Below are 19,128 nucleotides of genomic sequence, written 5' to 3' on the forward strand. Positions count from 1 at the left end.
GATTGGCCGACAGGACAGCGCGCGCCTCACTGTGCGTGTGTATAAACCCCAGCGGCAGGAGAGGTAGTTATTCCTGCTCTTGAAGTGTTTTTGTATGAAAAAAATGTGGAGAGGAGTGGGTGTGATGGATTTCCTTTTGCCTGGATTGTTAGCATGGCTCTTTGTTACAGTGGCCCAAGCCCAGCTTGAGGGTCATGATGCTGTTTTTGGTGAAGAGGATGGTTTTGAGCCGAATGTGGGTAGTCCTGTATTCCGGGAGACCACACCAGATGGATATGATGGTTATTCTGCTGGAGAGGTACTAAATAGGGCAGAGCAGGACTTGATGGAAATGGGCTCTGATGCTGAGGGGGAAGAGCTGGATAAAGACTCGAGTGCTGATGTACAGAGAGATGTGGCAGCAGTGACAACTGGTCCCTCTGAAGCAGATCCTCCTTCATCTGACTCTGGTAGGGAGTTTCTTCAAATCTGTGGACTGAATAAAACTGCGTGGTAGTCAACTAGTTCTGCTGTATCTTCTCAAAGGAAGGCTGGATGCATTTAAAATTATGACCAGTGGAATATCTACATGACTGCTTTGCTCCTATTTTCTTTTGAGTAGGTTACAGCAGAAATTCCTTGTGAAGGGATTTTAGTTATCTATAGTGACATGCGTTCTTGTAGCTTTTCACAGAATCAAGTAAAGACTTATCCCATGCTGAGAGTAGAGAACACTGTTTTGGCTGTAGAGCCTTCACCTGAAGAAGGCTCCAAAGCTGGAACTGGTTTCTTCTCTTTTCAGCATGGAATAAACCTTTACTTGTTCCTCTGCTGATGCAGCTACCAACTTGAAGGTCTTGTACCAAGTAACGCTTCTTGCTGTCCTCTTCCCTCCCAGAGTCTCAGGGTGACCCCGAGCAGCAGCAATCCCACAGCCGCCCCCTGCTGTCCTGTGGCAAGAGCAGCATGATGCTCAAGTTCTCTGTGAGGAGGTTCAGCCGAGTCTACCTGCTGAAGGGTGAGGTTCTACCCTGCCTGTACTTGCACTAGCCCTGTATGTGGACAGGTTACTATCCTCTGTTTTTGAGCTCAAAACCTGTTAATTTGCCATCTGAGCTGTAAAACAAAGGATTGTGCTGCAGTGGTATCCCCCAATGTAGCAGGACAACCTCTCTAAACAATTGTCCATCTACCTCAGTGGGTAGATACACCTCCAGCACATTTTGCTCGTCTTTGAACATCGCCCACTTTCATGGGAATGGGTAGGGAAATCTTGTCCCATACAGTGTAATAGGAAAGTTATAAGCTGAGGGCCTCAGTGGGTAAATGCGCCTCCAGAATATTCTGCTAGTCTTGGAACATCACCAGCTGAGGACTAAATACTTCTGTGACTATCCCTCCTAATTCTATGAGGTCTACAGTGCCTCCAAATGTGCTTTTTGCTCTATGGGTTGTATGTCATGCAGTGGGTTACTTGCTCCATAGCTGTAATTATGAATATAAGATTTCCCACAGGAGATGGGGGGAGGGTGTGAAATACAAGTGGAGAATAACCTCAACTTCATGATGGTTTGAGCTGTACCCTCACTAAATGGGTACATCTGTGCATGAGGTGCTTGAAACCAGACCAAGTACCAGGGAGATGAGCTCTGCTAGGTTAGACCAATACTAATGCTTATGTTTCTATGATTTTTTTTATTTTGTGAGGACATGAGGAGTGTACCTTTGTGACAATTCTCCAGTTTATGATCTTTCAAATGTAACCATGGAAAACCTGTGTGCATTCCAGATCAGTACCTTTTGATCAGTTGGATTGAGAGAAGAGCAGGCAAGTGTGGAGGACCAGAATTAGGGGCATGATGCAGTAGATATCCCTTGCAAAGGGAAGATCTGTGCTTTCTTGATTTCTGGTGCTGTACAGAGCTGCTGTGAAAGAGCACTTGGCTATAAGCCTCTAACACCTCACCTTTGCCTTCTTCCAGGCAAAATGGCTCCTCTCTTGGTCAGCAGTCTCCCAAAGCACTGTGGGCACAAGGTGTGGACCACCAGGAGCTGGCTGGTGCTGGTGGCTTCCTACAAAGGGTGTTACATCAGGACCTGGGTAAGGGCAGGCTTTGGGCTTGCACTGGCTGGGAACTTGTGCGAGAGCAATAGTGCCCTAGTTGCTCCAAATGGCTCTACATCAGTGCTTTTAACCTGCAACCCTGTTCCCCACCACAGAGGAAGAACCAGCGGCAACACTACTCCCTGACCGTGAGATACTATGACAAACAGCAGAGGAAATGGGTGACTGGCACTGTGTCCTGCCATGTTCCAGTTGTCCCTCCACCCCCACCTCCCAGAGGCCTGACCATCTCCTGCAGTGAGGTGTGCATGACTGTGACCCTGCCTGCTGGTCCCCTGGAGGAGATCAAGGTTCAGAGTGAGTGACTGGGGAAGGGCTTTTACTGCTGGTCCCTGGTAATGCAGGAGGCTTTTACCTAGCCACTAATGGAACAGGGAGCTTGATGTGGTGTTTTGAGCAGTTCCAGGGTTCTCTAACTGTGCCTTGACATTGTGGATTATAGCATTACCCTGTCCTGATTTGGAGATGCACCTTGAAATGATATGGCTGCCTCTATCCAGTGTGCTGTAATCTATTGCTGATTTTGCTTTTTGCACCTGCAATATATAAAATCCTGCCAAAGGGAAATTGGACTCCTGTGTACCCTGTGCAGGTTCTTCTGGCAGCCTGGTGTCTGTGCTGGACACTCCATCCTGTGGATACTCTGTGACTGCAGGGCGGCACCTGAACACCCTGACCATCCTGTACACTGGCTGCCATGTTCGGCTTGTGGTGAGGCTGATCTTGGGCTTTGTATTTCCTGAGTATTATATAGGCTTCTCATCTTGTTAAACCAGCTGCTCTAGTTTTCTAATTACTACAGTATATACACCCATCTACTGTAGGTACCAATCAACTAAGACTTTGTGACCTCAGGTGTGGAACAGACTAGCTGGTAGTGTATACACTTGCAGTGAGCTTGCATCTGTCAGACATGAAGTAAATGTGTGAATGTTTAACTTCATAGACTATTTATTTCAGTAGGAGTTTTAGATAGAATGACCTGTCTAAATGTGTGGATTCATTCCAAGATGCAATTTACTCTTGGTTATGCTTATTATGGAATATTTGAGAGATTTTATAAAATAGGATGTGGGGTCGGGGGGTAAATTAACACTGTGGATCACTCACTATCAGGATGTGGGTTGAAAACCTGGCTTTAAACATGCCTTCCACTGTTCTACAGACTAGCCCTTCTGGTAGTTCCTGGGTACTTTCAGATCTGGAAATGGGGTTGGCCATCTGCACACAGCTGCATATGTCTTATCCTCTTTTCCTTTCCCTTGCAGGGTCTTCACTACACTGTGAAGGTGGTGTACATTCCCAAAGGTGGCCCAAGAAGGGAGGTGGTGGTGTCCTGCCCTTATCGTCCCTACAAACCAAGGGAGGGTGAGTGAATAAGTTCGAGAGTTGGTAATTGGCTCCATAGCTGTGCTGATGGATCCGATTTGGTCTTCCCAGGATGTCAACTACCCAAGAGCCATCGGGTGCCCTGTGGTCCAGGGAGGATTTCTCCAGCCCACTGCCTGGCCAAGGGATGCTGTGTGGACCCAGGAACATCCTCTTGCTACTATCCACTGGAGGGTAAGGCTCTCCTTACTGACCCAGTCCTAGACACCTTCCTGACCAGGATAATGAAGATCCTGACATGCTCTTCTCTCCCCAGAGTGCACTGCCGACAAGCACTTTGTCTTTGCTGTCCCTCGGACCATCTCTGTACCCCCTGTGGATCCTGCCAGCCTGGTGATTGCTGGCAACACATCCTGCACCCCTGTCATCTGTACCTCAGAGTTTGCCATCTTCAAATTCCCTGTCACTGGCTGTGGGACCCATGCTTTTGTGAGTACACTGATCCCATTAAAATCAGTTCTCCCAATTGTCTGTATAGGGGTTTAGAATTCCTTTATTAGAAGTAGAAGGAACCTGCTCAAGAGGCAGTTTTTGGTTACTGACCTTGCTCTCTGCTCAGGTGGTAGGACAGACCACCATCTACTTGGCTGAAGTGGAGACGCGGGCGAGACGCAATATGCAGAGCTATGGAGTCATTACCAGGGACAGCCCCTTGAGGTGAGCAGGGTTTTGATCATTGAGATCTATTGTGTTGGCCAGCTTACCACATGGAGGAATATGGCTTGCCTCCTGCTCTGCAGGCTGTTGGTGGAGTGCCGCTATGCTGAGGGGAACCTGGCCAGCACAGGCTACCTGGTGAAGAGCCCCTACCTGCCCTCTGCTGTCCTGTCTCAGGGAGTATTTGGGGTGCAGCTCCGGATTGCTACAGGTGAGAGCAGTTAATAATTGAACAGCTCCTCTCGAGGGGAGTGTACAATGCAACATGGCTTGAGGGGTAAGAGAAATGACTGGCTATGCTAGCCTCCACAATGCCATGGCTTTATGATCCGGCCACAGCATACAGCTCCACCCATCCCTTCTTTATCTTCCTCTAGACGAGAGCTACTCCAGGTTCTACCCTCAGTACCACCGGCCCCTCCGGCTCCTGCTGGGGAACCCGGTCTACCTGGAGGTGCGACTGCTGAATGCTCCAGACCCCAACCTGGTGCTGCTGGTGCACTACTGCATTGCCTACCCCCGCTCTGGGCAGGCTGTCTGGGTGCTGCTCTATGATGGGTGAGGGGCTCCTGCTTGTGCAGCTCTAACCCTGGGCTGGTCAGTGGGTGGCAGGCAGGGTCCTGATCTTGGTGCCTCTCTCTCCAGCTGCCCCAACCCTCTGGACTACGGCCACACTTCCACCCTGCACATCCACTCCAAGCTGCCTCTGCCCAAGCACCACCGCCGCTTCCACATCCAGACCTTCCAGTTCCTGGACAGCACCTCCTACTCCTACATCAATGAGGAGGTGAGGCTTTTTGTGGTTGCAGACTCTGTAGTTCCATGTGAAATATCTATGGCAACTTGGCATGTAATCCCTCTTCCAGATCTACTTCATGTGCTCCACAGAGGTGTGCCTACCGTCTGAGCGGCAGTGTGTGGAGGGCTGCTTTGATGGCCGCAGTGAGTCTTTATTTAAGCTCTTCTCTGTGTGTTCCTTCTGTCCATGCACATCGGATGCTTTGCAATAGTATCTTTACCTCGGGAGCCCACTATCTGATCTTCTCTTGCAGAAATCCCAGTGCTGGAGAACCCAGATGCTGACAGGCGCTGTGTCAGGACCCCCTGTCCAGGAAAGGAAGAGGGCCCCAGGGACTGAGGGGTAGGTGGGGGGTACCAGTGTCACTAAACTCCTATGGGACCCCTTTGCATGAAGGCTCTTTTTTTTCAGGATTTCCAAGGCCTGATTCATTTATATCCCATTGTATGCATCTCCAGATAATCCTGTTTTTCCTGCCCATAATGGGGTTTCAACCACTTTTTCAGGTTCTTGCCTGCTGCTTCAGGGACTAGCAACCTGTGTCTGAAGAGCTGGTTCTGTTGGAGGAAGTCTGTCCTAATAAAGGTGTTGAAAGTGATTCTGTGTCCTGTGTGCTCTAACTGGAGGGGGGGTAGTTGGACTCTTGGGCAAGTAAAATGGTTGCAGTTATCCATGGTCATGTTACCAACCTGTAAGGGTCTAATAGTGTCCTTTGCCACTGAATTGTAGTTCCTGCAGGACTGGGTCTCGCTGTTGGTCAACAGAGATTACTGCCACCTCTGGCAGTCTGCTTCCATCATGAAGTGTCAACCTGACTTGGATGTTGTGGAGGGGGTTATAATTCAGTTGAATAATAGGCTTTGCTACTTTTTTTTGTATATACTATATGCAGTGTTACTTTCTCAAACTTCACATCAGCTGAGGTTTTAGACCAATTGCATTAGAGAATGTTTGTGGAGCTCTACTCCATTGAGTGGGTTGTAGGCAGTGCAACCATTTCACATGGTGATGCCTCTCTCCATCCAGATCTCATACCTGCACCTAAATGTGATGGTTCAGCCAGAAGTATTCAAGGGTCCTGGAGCAGTTCTTGTACCTAGGGCATTTAAAATATGCTGCTGTTGAGATGGGTGCAGTTGTACTATTAGTAGGCATGAAAAGTTTCCATGTTCAGAAGTTTAATTGCCAGTGGGAATTGGTCTAGTTAAAGACACTCTTGGGTGAGTGAGATATTCAAAGCTCTACCGTCTAAGAATGTTAATGGGCTTTGCTACCACAGAATAGTGACAGCAGCAGTCTTGTCATTGGCATTTTCATTTTGTGGAAACCCTCTACTGGGTGGGTTGTAGGGCTTTCTGGAAATTAGATTAGCACAAATGGTACTCCTCTTGATGCCCGTTTCAAATAAGTGTGGGACAATATGTTCCAAAGAACTTCAGATGGATCCTTTTTAAAAGTGGCTTCTCATGTCACTTCACCGTAGTAAAAACCAAGCAAAGGAGGCAACAGAATGCCAGAAAAGGGGGTTACAATATAATAGGAGAATAAAATGGCAGACACAGAACAAGTTCCATAAAAACCCTTCTAAAGAATGTTTGGATCACTTCCACAAGCCCTGGTCCTGATACTGGCTGCTGCATTCTGCACATATCCAGTTTTGGTCACTGTGAATGTAGGCACCCTGATGAGCCAAGAGTTGTAGTAATCAATTTCAAAGAGGATGAAAATGGTGACTAACCTGTAGCTACTGTTAGGGGTAAACATAGGGGATAGTCTGATATTTGAGGAGGAAGGAGGATGAGTTTACAATATTTGCACATCTAGGTGCCTGGATCTAATATGAGTGGCAGGTGCAGTGTCCTCCACAGACAGGGATACTGCACTGGCTTTACAGAGTCAATGGGAGGAGCCCAGAAGCAAGACTTCAGCCCTGTTGCAGTTAAAAGGACATTTTGGTACTTAACACTTGCATTCATATAGAAAAGTGTCTAATTATGTATTGTCAGCTCTCTGGTGCTATTATTCTACAAATGTCTAGATTATTATTCTATCATACAATGCTAACATACCCACAGACACCAGTGAAACAGTCAATAAATCAATATTTACACATGGACATGTGCCATTTTCTAATCTCAATCCTTGCTCAGCTATGTGTATTTTCCCACACCTGCTGTATGCAATACCAATGAACCCGATCTCCACTGAAAACACCGAAGTCATCGGTTTCTCCTTGGGTTCTTTTTAAATCAGTATGCAAATCAAGGGCCATTTAAAGATTTGTGTTTCAAGCCATGTATTTTTAAAAAGTTAGGATTAGTAACTTCCTGTATCACAAGACCATTGTTTTCATACATTTAATTGTATTCGGCATACAGTATGTATTTAGCCAGACCAAGGGGTGAACTGATAAGGTCCCATGACACCTAGCTCGGCACTCGCACACCCCTCAAACAGCACAAGCTTCCTCCTGGAAAGATACTGGGCAAACCCGATTCTGACAGGGACAGTAGAAACCCCCCTGAAAGGGATAGGCTAAGGAGGGGGATAAAAAGACCTGAGACAGAACAGAGGGGGCTCCCGATTCCTACTGGACCCTGGAGACGACACAGGCAGCACAAGGGAAGCTGCAGAGTGCGAGACCACGGAGGTGCTGTGCAGAGACGTCTAATACCTGGAGGCAAGGAACTACTGGTTCAGTAACTGACGACCACGGGAGACATTGGCATTGGAGCAGAGGTACTGGACAGAGACTTAACACCTGAAGACGAGGAACAAGGAAACTAGCACAGCTAGCCGATTCAAACGGGGGGGAATGTAATACAGCCTGCAGAGGATTTCTACTGTTACCTGAACGGAGACTGAGCAATACCCCTCTCCTTCAAGTGGGCCATCAGAGACTACAGATACTAAGTAGAAACGTTTGAGTAGCTCTCTTCAGTATATTACAGGGAAGACTGCAGCCCCTCTGTATTCGTTATGACCCTGGGAAGGAATTGTTGCTTCTGCGAATGCTGTTTTCATTGTGTTTTTGGGTGATAGTGAATGTGAATGTATTGTAGTTAGACAATAAAAAGGGCACTTATACAATACTAATGCTTGTCGCTGTTCTGTGTGTGCATTGGTGATTCTGGGAGATAAACAGAACATGTGGTAATGTAGAGGGGCCCTGGCACCCCGTTTGTATTGCTAGGTGGCGTAGTCGTACACGAGGCAGGAATATTCCTCGCCTAAAGGGTTCACCTTACTTTGACACTTATCTATTATTATGTAACCTTATTTTGTCACTTGAATTCTGTGATTTTCAGCCCCGGTGAGCTGGCAGAAAAGACATTTCATTGCCAGCAACTAATGGTGCACGGTGTATTGTGGATTTGATAAATAAATTTTCATTGATTGATTGATTAAGCAAAAAGAAAAAATCGTACATGTGAAAAACAATCAGGATTTTTTAAAGGGGGCACTGTGCACCAAGTTAACCCAGGTAGTTCGTAATTTGACTGCAAAACAACATTGGAAACTCTACCGTCTCACATGCAGACCAGGGGAATCTTGGACAGTCTTTTTATTTTCAGATAAAACAACCGAAAATAGACTGTATCTACATGGAAGTTTAAAGGTACCAACACACTCGGTACCTTTAATTACTCGATGTGTTAAAATCAATTGCATTTTGTGCAACTTGAGTTCGGTGGGTGGACGTTTTGCATTTGAAAATAGCGCCTCCCTTTTCGAAGTATGATGCAAATACAGAAAGATCACGACCATCAGATCTTTCAATTGTGATCTTTGATAAGTTGACCCCAGTGGCAGGGAGTTGAAATGATTCCTGACAGATTTTCTGCATCTCCACGAAGACCTCTTTGAAAGCTTCATTTGTCGAGAACGTTATAATGATCGTTACACACGCTAGTGAAACTTGAAAAATATTGTTACAGTTGTGACTATAGATTACAATTGCAATTCGCGAGAAGAAGCTTTCACCGAAACAGATTGTATCCGTTGTTTTCATCACATGCAGTAGTTAAAAGTAGCGAGTGTGTTGGTACCTTTAAACTGGCTTGTACACAGTCACGTGATTGCCCGAACAAACAAGGCGCTACAGTGTATCTCGGAATCGACAGCAGCAAAACGCTACTTTCAACAGCACCAACCTGCACAAACGTAGCGCTAACGAATGAGATGGGTTTCATCGTTGGTGCAGTCTGTAGTGGGAATCAACCTCAAGGAGATGCGTTTTTAAAAAGTTATGCCGACTCACACTCTGTCCGTATTAGCAATACAACTGGACGGATATTTTCTGGTTAAATGTTCCCGTTATGAACACACTTCTCACCTTGAACAAGACTCTCCTGTAATAAACTTGTTGTCACCTGCCTTCGCTTTCAACCTTCATGTCTAATATCGGCTCGTGAGAATGTATTGTCATACGGAGGTGTTTGCTGGCGTTTCAATTTGCTCAGGTCATCAACACAGCGGGATCTTCGAACACAGTGAAAGTTACCGCGATCTGCATCACAGCTATAATATTAATATTATGAAGAATCATTGTGAAATTCAAACACATCACAGTGCCATTGGATCAACGGCATTTCATCGCGATTTTATAAGTTTGTTTACAAGATGTATTAATGAGATTTACTGTTCCACATTGCTGTAAATCTTTAAATTTCTCAAGGTTATATTTTTATTGTTTAAGTTTAGACTGATGACGCCAGAAGACGGGCAGTCAAGCTGTGTCACGTGATTTCACTCTCAACACCGCGTCCGAAACCTCAGCGCGTGAGAATGTTCTGGGCTTCCTTACCTGCTCCTGATTGGCCGACAGGACAGCGCGCGCCTCACTGTGCGTGTGTATAAACCCCAGCGGCAGGAGAGGTAGTTATTCCTGCTCTTGAAGTGTTTTTGTATGAAAAAAAATGTGGAGAGGAGTGGGTGTGATGGATTTTCTTTTTCCTGGGTTGTTAGCATGGCTCTGTGTTACAGTGGCCCAAGCCCGGCTTGAGGGTCATGATGCTGTTTTTGATGAAGAGGAAGGTTATGATGGCTTTGAGCCAAATGTGGGTAGTCCTGTATTCCGGGAGACCCCACCAGATGGATATGATGGTTATTCTGCTGGAGAGGTGAGAGGGGTGCTAAATGGGGAAGGGCAGGATTTGATGGAAATGGGCTCTGATGCTGAGGGGGAAGAGCTGGATAAGGACTCAAGTGCTGATGTGCAGAGAGATGTGGCAGCAGTGACAACTGGTCCCTCTGAAGCAGATCCTCCTTCATCTGACCCTGGTAGGGAGTTTCTTCAAATCTGTGGACTGAATACAAGTGCATGGTAGTAAAGTAGCTCTGCTGTATTTCCTCTAAAAGGAAGTCTGGATGCATTTAAAATCGTTATGACCAGTGGAATATCTGCATGACTGCTTTGCTCCTATTTTCTTTTGAGTAGGTTACAGCAGAAATTCCTTGTGAAGGGATTTTAGTTATCTATAGTGACATGCGTTCTTGTAGCTTTTCACAGAATCAAGTAAAGGCTTATTCCATGCTGAGAGTAGAGAACACTGTTTTGGCTGTGGAGCCTTCACCTGAAGAAGGCTCCAAAGCTGGAACTGTTTTTCTTCTCTTTTCAGCATGGAATAAACCTTTGCTGATGCAGCTACTAACTTGAAGGCCTTGTACCCAGTAACACTTTTTGCTGTCCTCTTCCCTCCCAGAGTCTCAGGGTGACCCCGAGCAGCAGCAATCCCACAGCCGCCCCCTGCTGTCCTGTGGCAAGAGCAGCATGATGCTCAAGTTCTCTGTGAGGAGGTTCAGCCGAGTCTACCTGCTGAAGGGTGAGGTTCTACCCTGCCTGTACTTCCACTTGCCCTATACATGGGCAGGTTGTGCCATCCTCTGTTCAGATCAAAACCTGTTCATGTGCCATCTGAGCTGAAAAACAAAGGATTGTGCTGTAGTGGTATCCCCAAAAGTAGCAGGACAGCCTCTCCAAATAATTGTCCCTGTACCTCAGTGGGTAGATACACCTCCAGAATATTTTGCTTATCTTTGAAGATCACACTTTCATTGGGATGGGTAGGGAAATACAAGCTGGGGGCTAAATACTTCTGTGACTATCCCTCCTAATTCTGAGGTCTACAGTGCCTCCAAATGTGCTTTTTGCTCCATGGATTGTACATCATGCAGTGGGTTACTTGCTCCTTGCTCCATAGTTGTAATTATGCATGTTAGATCTTAAACATGGGGTTGGGTGTGGAATACAAGTTAGGAGAATAACCTCAACCTCATGATGGTTTGAGCTGTAGCCTCACTAAATGGGTACAACTGTTCTTGAAACCAGACCCTTTACCAGGGAGATGTTCTGCTAGGTTAGAACAATACTAATGCTCGTGTATCTGACTTCTTTTGTTTTTAATGAAGATATGAGGAGTGTACCTTTGTGACAATTCTCCAGTTTATAATGTTTCAAATGTAACCAAAGAGAACCTGCATGCATTCCAGATCAGTACCTTTTTGATCAATTCGATTGAGAGAAGACCAGGCAAATGTGGAGGAATTAGGGGCATGATGCAGTGGATGTCCCTTGCAAAGGGAAGATCTGTGTTCTTGCTTTGTGGTGCTGTACAGAGCTGCTGTGAAAGGCCACTTATGTGTAAGCCTCTAACACTCCACCTTCTCCCAGGCAAAATGGCTCCTCTCTTGGTCACCAGTCTCCCAATGCACTGTGGGCACAAGGTGCGGACCACCAGGAGCTGGCTGGTGCTGGTGGCTTCCTACAAAGGATGTTACATTAGGACCTGGGTAAGGGCAGGCTTTGGGCTTGCACTGGCTGGGAACTTGTGTGAGCAGTAGTGCCTTAGTCAGTCCAAACAGCTCTACATCAGTGCTCTTAACCTCCAACCCTGTTCCCCACCACAGAGGAAGAACCAGCGGCAACACTACACCTTGACCATGAGATACTATGACAAACAGCAGAGGAAATGGGTGACTGGCACGGTGTCCTGCCATGTTCCAGTTGTCCCTCCACCCCCACCTCCCAGAGGCCTGACCATCTCCTGCAGTGAGGTGTGCATGACTGTGACCCTGCCTGCTGGCCCCCTGGAGGAAATCAAGGTTCAGAGTGAGTGACTGGGGAAGGAGTTTTACTGCTGGTCCCTGGTAAGGCAGAAGGCTGTTGCCTAGCAAGACTGCTGCTGCTTGTTGGCCACTAATGGAACAGGGGACTTGCATGGCATTTTGAACGGTTCCAGTACCCCCTAAATGTGCCTTGACATTATGGGTTGCAGCATTACACTGTGATGATTGCTGTTTGGAGATTCCCTATGATGCAAGATGCACCTTAAAATAATGGTTGCCTCTATCCAGTGTGCCATAATGGATACCATGTATGCATTCCTGATTGGCAGGATTTCATATTGCAGGTACAAAAAGAAACTTGGATTCTTGTGTACCCTGTACAGGTTCTTCTGGCAGTCTGGTGTCTGTGCTGGACACTCCATCCTGTGGATACTCTGTGACTGCAGGGCGGCACCTGAACACCCTGACCATCCTGTACACTGGCTGCCATGTCCGGCTTGTGGTGAGGCTGAGCTTGAGCTTTGTTTCCTGAGTATTATATACACTGGCCTGTACTATGAGCAATGAACATGCCTTCCATTTCCAATTCCACCATATGCCTGAAAGTAAGACCTTGTCAAAACAAATGGGTATTGGTCTAGAAGAAGTTGGTTCAGATGACCAGGGTTAATTTGGCCTATCAAGTCCCCAAGAGTCGGACTAAATTTAGAGGGTAACTAGAAAGTGACTGAGTTAAATTTGCACTCATCATTTTAGATGACTAAACAGTAAGGCTAGTTTTAGTCATTCTAGTCAAGCAGCTTAACTTGTATAGCTGTTAAAAAGCACAAGCCTTTGTGTAATCCCCAGAAAGGGCAGATCAAATGCAAGACGTATGAACCCTTTGCTGCAGATATCTTCCTAATCTATTTTGGGACACATGTATGGAATTTTGTCAAGTTCCATTCCATTAGAAATTTGAGGCTCCTGGCAATCCAGAGTTTTGCTAATAACTGTAGTAGAATGACTGCTTGAGTTGCTTAAACCTATTAAAAATGGGCAGGTAACATCTGCATTCTTTACCTCACTGGTATAAACAGTTTTTCTGATGAATATCTAGCCCTTTTGACACCACCATAGTTTAGGTGTTAATGACTTTGTGCTCTTAATGGTGTCAGGGCTGAGCTTCAGGTGTCGCAGCTCTTTTTCTTAAATGGGTAAAGGCCAGCACGCTCTGTAAAATGTTGGTGCTGTGATCCTATTTCTCGCATAGCTTCACACCCAGCCACACAAGTATGTTGACCTCTTTTCTAATGGTTATTTCATGCTGTGTGCACTCTACTTCTCTGAGCATATTATCAACTTGGTTAATCACTTCAAGATGAACAAAAACTGCTTTTTTGATGGTCCCATTACCAAGCTGAAATGCAGCACGTGTGGCATGTTCGACCAATATTCACTTTAAGCGGAGCTTCTTGCACTGATCTCCGGTCAAGACAAAAGAGTAATACTTGAACTGTAAAACTGTTTATTCTTGCTTAGTCTTCTGGTTTAACTTGTGGACTAGCTACAGTGCATAAAAAAAAAATGAATGTTTTAATACAAGTCTCTACATGCTGTGACTCAACAAGCACTTCAAACTTTTTTTGTAGTTCAACATCAATGTTTTACAGGAGCTTGTCCTATATAAATTACTGCCAGACTCCAGATCTTTTTCTTCCTGCTGAAAGCATGGAGTGCCACGAGCATTGCTTCCTTCTGTGCCTTTTCATCTTGTAAAAAGACCACGGTGCTCTAGTTCTTAATGCACAGCAATACAGCGTGAAATGTCTCCAGTGTACACGCCTATCTAGGTACCATTTAATTAAGAAACCATAAGAATTCATGACATGAGGTGTGAACAGTGAACTTGATGTGCCGATACATTTCAGTAGGAGTTTTGGATGGAATAACCTGTCAGATGAGTGTGGATTCACTCCAAGATGCTCATTGTGGAATATTTTTGTGGGTATTTAGTCCTTAAAATAGGATGGGGAGGGGGGAATTAACACTGCAGCTCATCCACCTTCAGGGTGTGGGCTGTAAACATGACTTCCACTGTTCTACAGAATAGCCCTTCTGGTGGTAGTTCCTGGGTACTTTCAGATCTGAAAGTGGGGTTGGGTATCTGCAGATGTCGCCAGCACAACTGCATATGTCTTCTCTTTTCCTTTCCCTTGCAGGATCTTCACTACACTGTGAAAGTGGTATACCATCCCAATGATGGCCCAAGAGGGGAGATTGTGGTGTCCTGTCCCTATCGCCCCTACAAACCAAGGGAGGGTGAGTGTATAGGTTTGAGAGCTGGTAACTGGCTACACAACTGTTGATAAATCCAATCTGGTCTCTCCAGGATGTCAACTACCCAGGAGCCATCAGGTGGCCTGTGGTCCAGGGAGGATTTCTCCAGCCCACTGCGTGGCCAAGGGATGCTGTGTGGACCCAGAAACATCCTCTTGCTACTATCCACTGGAGGGTAGGGCTCTCCTTACTGATCCAGTCCCAGGCACCTTCCTGACCAGAATAATGAAGATCCTGACATGCTCTTCTCTCCCCAGAGTGCACTGCTGATAAGCACTTTGTCTTTGCTGTCCCTCGGACCATCTCTGTACCCCCTGTGGATCCTGCCAGCCTGGTGATTGCTGGCAACACATCCTGCACCCCTGTCATCTGTACCTCAGAGTTTGCCATCTTCAAATTCCCTGTCACTGGCTGTGGGACCCATGCTTTTGTGAGTACACTGATCCCTTTAAAATCAGTTCTCCTAATCCTCTATATAGGAGTGTCTAATTCCCTTATTAGAAGTAGGAGGGACCCGCTCAAGAGGCAGTTGATGGTTACTGACCTTGCTCTCTGCTCAGGTGGTAGGAGAGACCACCATCTACTTGGCTGAGGTGGAGACGCGGGCGAGACGCAATATGCAGAGCTATGGAGTCATTACCAGGGATAGCCCCTTCAGGTGAGCAGGGTTTTGATCATCGAGATCTATTGTGCTGGCCAGCTTACCACATGGAGGTATATGGCTTGCCTACTGCTTCCCCTCCTCCTGCTCTCCAGGCTGCTGGTGGAGTGCCGCTATGCTGAGGGGAACCTGGCCAGCACAGGCTACCTGGTGAAGAGCCCCTACCTGCCTTCTGCTGTCCTGTCCCAGGGAGTGTTTGGGGTGCAGCTCCGGATTGCTACAGGTGAGCGGTTGATTATCAAACGGCTCCTCACGAGGGGAGTATTCAATGCGACGTGGCTTGAGGGGGGTAAGAGAAATGACTGGCTATACTAGACTCCACAATGCCATGGCTTTATGATCCGGCCACAGCATACAGCTCTACCCATCCCTTCTCCATCTTCCTCTAGACGAGAGCTACTCCAGGTTCTACCCTCAGTACCACCGGCCTCTCCGGCTCCTGCTGGGGAACCCAGTCTACCTGGAGGTGCGACTGCTGAACGCTCCAGACCCCAACCTGGTGCTCCTGGTGCACTACTGTGTTGCCTACCCCCGCTCTGGCCAGGCTGTTTGGGTGCTGCTCTATGATGGGTGAGGGGCTTGTGCAGCTCTAACCCTGGGCTGGTCAGTGGGTTGCAGGCAGGGTACTGATCATGGTGCCTCTCTCTGCAGCTGCCCCAATCCTCTGGACTACGGCCACACTTCCACCCTGCACATCCACTCCAAGCTGCCTCTGCCCCAGCACCACCGCCGCTTCCACATCCAGACCTTCCAGTTCCTGGACAGCACCTCCTACTCCTATGTCAATGAGGAGGTGAGGCTTTTTGCAGTTGTAGACTCTATAGATCCATGTAAAACAACCATGACAACTTGGCATGTAATCCCTCTTCCAGATCTACTTCATGTGCTCCACAGAGCTGTGCCTACCGTCTGAGCGGCAGTGTGTGGAGGGCTGCTTTGATGGCCGCAGTGAGTCTCTATTTAAGCTCTTCTCCGTGTGTTCCTTCTGTCCATGCACATCTGATGCTTTGTGATAGTATTTGTACCTCAGGAGCCCATTATCTGATCTTCTCTTGCAGAAATCCCAGTGCTGGAGAACCCAGATGCTGACAGGCGCTGTGTCAGGACCCCCTGCCCAGGAAAGGATGAGGGCCCTAGGGACTGAGGGGTAGGTTGGTGGGGTATGAGTGTCACTAAATGCTATGGGACCCCTTTGCATGGAGGTATTTTTTTTTTTTTCAGGGCTTCCAAGGCCTGATTCTTTTCTGTAATTTCTCTCCCATTGTACTCCAGAAAATCCTGTCTCTTTTCCTCTTTCCTTAATGGGGCTTCAACCACTTTTTCAGGTTCTTGCCTGCTGCTTGCTGCTTCAGGGACCAGCAACATGTGTCTGAAGAGATGGTTCTGTTGGAGGAAGTCAGTCCTAATAAAGATGTTGAAAGTGATCCAGTGTCCTGTGTACCCTAACTAGAGAGGGGGATGGTTGGGCTCTTGGGCGAGTAAAATGGGTGCAATTATCCATGGTCATGTTGCCAACCTGTAAGGGTCTAATGGTGTCCTTTGCCACTGAATTGTAGTTCCTGCAGGACTGGGTCTCTCTGTTGGTCAACTGAGGTTACTGCCATGGTCTCTGGCAGTCTGCTTCCATCATGAAGTGTCAACCTGACTTGGATGTAGTTGTGGGGGTTATAATTCACTTGGGTAATAGGTTTTGCAATTTTGTTTTATATACTGTATGTAGCGTTACTTTTCTCAAGCTTCAGCAGCTGAGGTTTTAGACCAGTTGCGTTAGAGAATGTTTGAAGCTCTACTCCATTGAGTGGGTTTTAGGCAGTGTAACCTTTTCAAATGGTGCTGCCTCTCTCCATCCAGATCTCATTCCTGCACCTGGAGCAGTTTTTATACCTAGGGCATTTAAAATATGCTGCTGTATACATGGGTGCAGTTGTACTATTATTAAGCATGAAAAGCTTCCCTGTTCAGAAATTTCGTTGCCATTTGGAATTGGTCTAGTTAAAGATTCACTCTCGGTTGAGTGAAAGATACTCAAAACCCTAATATTTAAGAATATATTTATGGGCTTTGCTACCCCAAAATAGTGACAGTAGCAGTTTTGTGGTGTTGGTATTTTCGTTTTTGAAACCCTCCAGTGGGAGGGTTGTGGGACTTTCTGGAAATTTGACCAGCCCTACCTGTACTCCTCATGATGGCAGTTTCAAATAAGTGCAGGACACTATGTTCTAATGAACTTCAGATGGAACCTTTAAAAGTGGCTTCTCAAGTCACTTCACAGTAGTAAAAACCAAGCAAAGGAGGCAACAGAACTTGGGGTGGGGAGGGGTTTGCCATAGAGTAGGACAATAAAATAGCGTACACAGAACTAGTTCCATAAAAACCCTTCTAAAGAATGTTTGGATCACTTCCACAAGCCCTGGTCCTGATACTGGCTGCTGAGTTCTACACATACCCAGTTTTGTTCACTGTGAATGTAGGCACCCTGGTTAGCCAGGAGTTGTAGTCCTCAATTTCAAAGAGGATGAAAATGGTTACCAACTTTTTAGCTACTGTTAGGGGTAGTAGGCGATGGTCCTCTATTTGAGGAGGAGGAAGAAGGATAATTTTATAACATTTGCACATCTAGTTGCCTGGATCTAATATGAGCGGTAGGTGCAGTGTCCTCCACAGTTAATGGGAGGAGCCCAGAAGCAAGACTTCAGTCCTGTTGCGGTTAAAAGAACATTTTTGTACTTGGCAATTGCTTTCATATAGAAAAGTGTCTAATTATGTATTGTCAGATCTCTGGTGCTAATCTACACATTTCTAGATTATTCTATCATACAATGCTAAAATATCCATAGACACCAGTGAAACAATCAATATTGTTTTATGAGTGTCTTGTCCTTCTATTCCTACTATACTGTATATGTATATGTATATTTGGTAACCATGTTGTGCCACTTTCTGGTCTCAATTCTTGCTCAGCTGTTTGTATTTTCCCCCTTATTAGCCTCCTCACCTACTGTATGCAATACCGATGAACCCGATCTCCACTGAAAACGCCAAAGTCATCAGTTTCTCATAGGGTCCTTCGTGTTTCGAGCCACATATTTTAAAAAAGTTAGGATTAGTAACTTCCCGTATTACAAGACCATTGTTTGCATACATTTAATTGTATTCGGCATACTGCACTACTTGGACATAATGTATTGCATACAGCCTGGACACATCGCAGCTCTATTTCTATTGAGCTCTGAGTTTATTTTATTCCATTTCTATTGCACTATTATCTATTATGTAACCTTATTTTGTAACTTGAATTTTGTGATTTTTAGCCCTGGTGAGCTCGCAGAAAAGACATTTCATTGCCAGCAACTACTGCTGCACGCTGTATTGTTGTGGATTTGATAAGTAAACTTTCAGCATTTACACACTACTTACAGAATTGTTAATTTCAGGGTTGGATTTTTGGCCCAAGTCAAGTCATGCAGTAAACGTGTAACCTGAGTGTTACTCTAACCCAGGTCATGACTATTAGTCATTACAGATCCCAGGACGCTGACCGCGGTAAAGTTAGCTTGGAGTTTGAAAAGATTTTGGCATGTCTGTAACGTTTTCACGAAACCTATTAGGGTTACGAAAACACTTGCTTTGTGTAAAAAGTACATTTTGAATGTTTTCCCACCATTCATTTTGTCATTTTTCCTACATTTTTTTGACCACAAATATTTTCATGTCCATATCTTTGCAAGGGAAACACAGAAAGCCTTCAACCCAAACGCATTTTAAAGACCTCGACTTGTGAAAAGTTTCACAGCCTGTACATAGAACTATCAGTGAGCTAAGTCTCTTTTTGTAAACTCTTCAATGCATAATTACGCACTAACTGGAACCCGGGGGGACCGCTGTGTACACACGTTCACAACACGAGAAATACTGCTCAATACGGCTTTGTGCGAAAAACCCGTATATCACCACAGGAAGCACAACAGCGCAGTCTCCAATTACCCAGACTGTAAGCACGGGAATAAAGCTTTGTCTGATTTCTGAAACTCTTTCTTTATGTCCTGTTTTCATTCAGATAAGGGTCAACTATATACACAATACTGCTGACAGCAGGAAAATTCATATTCTTTACTCAGCAGCTTATTAAAA

General features: G+C 46.0%; 2 protein-coding genes across 3 annotated transcripts; both read left to right on the forward strand.

Annotated features, from left to right (window-relative positions):
• Positions 1-53: 53 nt before the first annotated feature.
• Positions 54-6,956, forward strand: LOC148659952 (zona pellucida sperm-binding protein 4-like). Of its 2 annotated transcripts, none has more exons than XM_088633973.1 (15): positions 54-449; positions 878-997; positions 1,962-2,080; positions 2,200-2,401; positions 2,697-2,815; positions 3,373-3,472; positions 3,545-3,667; positions 3,750-3,922; positions 4,053-4,150; positions 4,234-4,361; positions 4,528-4,708; positions 4,796-4,937; positions 5,017-5,092; positions 5,203-5,291; positions 6,771-6,956. In XM_088633973.1, exons 1-14 carry the CDS (start codon positions 95-97, stop codon positions 5,286-5,288), a joined length of 2,022 nt encoding a protein of 673 aa, XP_088490099.1. In that variant the 5' UTR covers positions 54-94; the 3' UTR covers positions 5,289-5,291; positions 6,771-6,956. The 2 variants fall into 2 exon arrangements, with proteins under 2 accessions (XP_088490099.1, XP_088490098.1); XM_088633972.1 differs by lacking the exon at positions 6,771-6,956 and adding an exon at positions 5,456-5,547.
• Positions 6,957-9,730: 2,774 nt separating this feature from the next.
• Positions 9,731-16,421, forward strand: LOC148659953 (zona pellucida sperm-binding protein 4-like). The gene is made up of 15 exons (XM_088633971.1): positions 9,731-10,232; positions 10,655-10,774; positions 11,623-11,741; positions 11,859-12,060; positions 12,401-12,519; positions 14,219-14,318; positions 14,389-14,511; positions 14,594-14,766; positions 14,897-14,994; positions 15,093-15,220; positions 15,387-15,567; positions 15,649-15,790; positions 15,870-15,945; positions 16,056-16,144; positions 16,323-16,421. Exons 1-14 carry the CDS (start codon positions 9,869-9,871, stop codon positions 16,139-16,141), a joined length of 2,031 nt encoding a protein of 676 aa, XP_088490097.1. The 5' UTR covers positions 9,731-9,868; the 3' UTR covers positions 16,142-16,144; positions 16,323-16,421.
• Positions 16,422-19,128: the final 2,707 nt, after the last annotated feature.

The sequence above is a fragment of the Lepisosteus platostomus genome, chromosome 6 (assembly GCF_059453375.1).
Source record: "Lepisosteus platostomus isolate fLepPlt1 chromosome 6, fLepPlt1.hap1, whole genome shotgun sequence".
NCBI lineage: Eukaryota > Metazoa > Chordata > Actinopteri > Semionotiformes > Lepisosteidae > Lepisosteus > Lepisosteus platostomus.

Coding starts and splice junctions, on each gene's coding strand:
- LOC148659952 (XM_088633973.1), top strand. CDS start 95: ATGAAAAAAATGTGGAGAGGAGTGGGTGTGATGGATTTCCTTTTGCCT. Junction 4,362..4,527: donor GCAGCTCCGGATTGCTACAG/GTGAGAGCAGTT, acceptor ATCTTCCTCTAG/ACGAGAGCTACTCCAGGTTC. Junction 4,709..4,795: donor TGGGTGCTGCTCTATGATGG/GTGAGGGGCTCC, acceptor CTCTCTCTCCAG/CTGCCCCAACCCTCTGGACT.
- LOC148659953 (XM_088633971.1), top strand. CDS start 9,869: ATGTGGAGAGGAGTGGGTGTGATGGATTTTCTTTTTCCTGGGTTGTTA. Junction 11,742..11,858: donor GATGTTACATTAGGACCTGG/GTAAGGGCAGGC, acceptor TCCCCACCACAG/AGGAAGAACCAGCGGCAACA. Junction 14,767..14,896: donor GCTGTGGGACCCATGCTTTT/GTGAGTACACTG, acceptor CTCTCTGCTCAG/GTGGTAGGAGAGACCACCAT.